General features: G+C 37.5%; 1 protein-coding gene across 1 annotated transcript; it reads left to right on the top strand.

The window, feature by feature from the left end:
- Nucleotides 1–1,353: 1,353 nt before the first annotated feature.
- On the top strand, nt 1,354–2,442 carry LOC127093153 (late embryogenesis abundant protein D-34). The gene is made up of 3 exons (XM_051032057.1): nt 1,354–1,792; nt 1,911–2,065; nt 2,149–2,442. The coding sequence occupies exons 1-3, from the start codon at nt 1,475–1,477 to the stop codon at nt 2,159–2,161; spliced, it is 486 nt and encodes a 161-aa protein (XP_050888014.1). The 5' UTR covers nt 1,354–1,474; the 3' UTR covers nt 2,162–2,442.
- Nucleotides 2,443–2,954: the final 512 nt, after the last annotated feature.

The raw sequence follows: 2,954 nt of genomic DNA on the forward strand, positions 1-2,954 counted from the left end.
TAGTTTTCATTAAAACTCTGATCTGACGTTTAGTTTTGATCATTTATTACTACCACGTTTACGAAACACTTAGCACATGTCCTAGGATCAATCTGATCGATCCTGTGAGTAACCAAATTTAAAAATTTGGAAGATCAGCGATTGTTTACCAATTTTCAAGGTAAACAGCTAGCTTCAGGGAGGTTTCTCTAAATAATATTTAGCAAGAACAAAAAGAAAGAAAATATGCACTATCAATAGTCCAAATTTTCGCTGAAAGACATTTGAGTACTCTAGTTCCCAAAGGTCATCATGATAAAGCCGGTGAAAAGACATATGGAGTACATGGCACATTTAAAGCATGAATTCCCCCATGACAATGACGTCACACCATGACCTTTCACTTAAGTCGGGAAACAACCGAAAGAAGAGGACATATGCATCAAAGTCTTCCCCTATAAATTAATGGTAAGGTCTTGGGAGAAAACTGTTTGGACCGGCCATAAGGCCCAATAATTATGGTCTATAACGCATAATCGAGTCACTGTCACGATCCACATCCAGCGATCACCAACCAATTCTTGTTCCATTATAATCAATCACCAATCAGATGTCGATTACATAGACGGAACCAGTAATCGACATCTGACCCAAAACCTTAAGGTGTTAGGTAAATGAGTCAACTCTCTTATAAATTCAACATTTCACCCATTCATAACCAATGTGGGACTTTAATCACTCACACTTACATCCAACATTCTCTCTCACAAGTGTGAGTCTCCAACATCCTATAACAAAATCCAACACCGTATCCAGCTCCCCCCCATCCAAAGCCGAACCACGACTTTAATACCACTGTTGTGGAGTCCGGAAAAATCAGAAGCACCAATAAGACCAATACTTCAGGACCACAAGAGAAAAAGACATCATATCTCAATTCAAAATCTTAAGATGTTAGATAAATAGATCATCTCTCTTATAAATCTAATATTTCACTCATTCATAGGTAATATAAAACTTTAAACACTCATATTTGCCATCTAACACTTTACACACGAACATAGAAACGAACTGAATTTTAAATTGAACTCATTGTTATCGAGTTGAGGGAAGTCGAGTCACTCTATTCAATTGCAATGCTGGAAGTTCATTTACTCACTCCACAAGTCGGTGGTGTAGATGTAGAAAAGAAAAGAAAGTAATGCGTATTTAGTTCTAGAGAACATGCTTTGTCTTCTTTATAAAATTCATTTTAACACGTGTCATGCTGCATGCACTTTGCTGCTTCCAATGCCACCTGTACCTCTAAACATGGAACGCCCATCTTTCAGTCGCATGACATCTGTAAAATCTCCATTCATCTTTTTGTATCCACTAATTTCTTCTATATAAACTCACTCAGTTATAGTTCCTAATCCATTGCAATTAAGCAACATAAATTAAGGTTGTCAACATACACTTAAAAGAAAAGCAATCTAAACCAAAGTGCAGAATCATGAGTCAAGAACAGCCACAGAGACCACAAGCAAATCAGTTTCCCGAGGCAACAGAGAACCACGCTTCAGATCCTGGTTTGGTTTTGGACAAGAATGCTATAACCATTGGAGAGGCGCTGGAAACTTCTGCTTTAACTCGAGCTGGTGATAAGCCGTTAGATCAGAGCGATGCTGCTGCTATACAAGCAGCGGAAATGAGAGCAACCGGAAAGAATCAAACTGAGCCGGGTGGGTTGGGAGCCATGGCTCAGTCAGCAGCAACTCGGAACACTCGTACTATGCCTCTGCAGAAAACAACATTGGCTGATGTCGTATCGGTAACTTATCTTATCGAACATTACGTTAAGAACATCAATTTAGAACTGTTAATTAGGATAATCTACAAGATTATGCTATATGACTGACATATGTTTATGTTTGATTATTTGAATGGAGGGTGCAAGGGAGAAGCTGGGAGCAGACAAGGCTGTAACACGAGAGGATGCAGAGCGAGTGATTGGAGCGGAGCTTAGAAACAAAGATGACATGAAAACTACACCGGGCGGTGTGGCTGGGTCGATGGCAGCAGCGGCCACGCTCAATCAAAAGACGTTAGAGTTTCTACAATATTATTCATAATATACTTTTGTTCAATTTCTGTCATGTAATGGCTTAAGATAGCAATTATGTGCAGGAAGAGCGGGTGATATGTTGTGGAGATGGAGATTCCAACTTGTTAAGGTCGCAGATCAATCATGATGTCTAAACAAAACAAATCAATGAAAACTGAGTTTGAGTCTTAAGTGTTGTTTGTAAAACTACCTTAAATTTAGCCCTACTGCCACTATATGTTTAACTTCATTAGATTTAGCCCTACTGTCACTTTTGTAAAGAATGTTCATTCCACCATATACACATAATTAGTTTGTGTGTACTTGGGCCAATCTTCTTGGTTTAAATAAATATATGAACTTCTCATATTCTGTCATGGTTTTAGTTGTTACTTGTAACACAGTCAGTGGAATTTGAAATGAGAATTGAAAAAAATAGAGAAGCATACTGGATAAGACAGTTTAAAGAACCCATTGTCCATAGTGCTCTCTTTCCACGGGACCATCATAAATCCATTTCTTTAAGAGTTCCTTGTTTCTCAAGGAGATGTCTGACAAGCCCAAAATGTTTGGTATGCTAATTCCTTTTTGGCCTATATTTTTCTTAATTAAGCCAATTATAATCTTATTAGCATTTTTGACTTCTATTTGCTTGAGTGTAATCTAATAGGGAATAGAAGTTAGTAGTATGAAGAAAACTCTACCATTTTTTGACTAATGAATACATGAATACTGAATCTTCGTCAATGGTTAAGGTTTTATGAACTCCAATCCTGCAAATGATTTAACTATGAATAAAAGTGATCATAAACATTTGTCAAAGGCACCACTTCGATAATTCTGTGATAGGACATGTTGGACATTCTTGATATCTTTTGGCAAATTCATA

This window comes from Lathyrus oleraceus, chromosome 6 (genome assembly GCF_024323335.1).
Source record: "Lathyrus oleraceus cultivar Zhongwan6 chromosome 6, CAAS_Psat_ZW6_1.0, whole genome shotgun sequence".
NCBI classification, from domain to species: Eukaryota; Viridiplantae; Streptophyta; class Magnoliopsida; order Fabales; family Fabaceae; genus Lathyrus; species Lathyrus oleraceus.

Bases quoted from the DNA above. Each gene is read 5' to 3' on its own strand.
- LOC127093153 (XM_051032057.1), top strand. From the start codon at position 1,475: ATGAGTCAAGAACAGCCACAGAGACCACAAGCAAATCAGTTTCCCGAG. The intron at 1,793-1,910 runs GTAACTTATCTT...ATTTGAATGGAG, and splicing joins CATTGGCTGATGTCGTATCG to GGTGCAAGGGAGAAGCTGGG.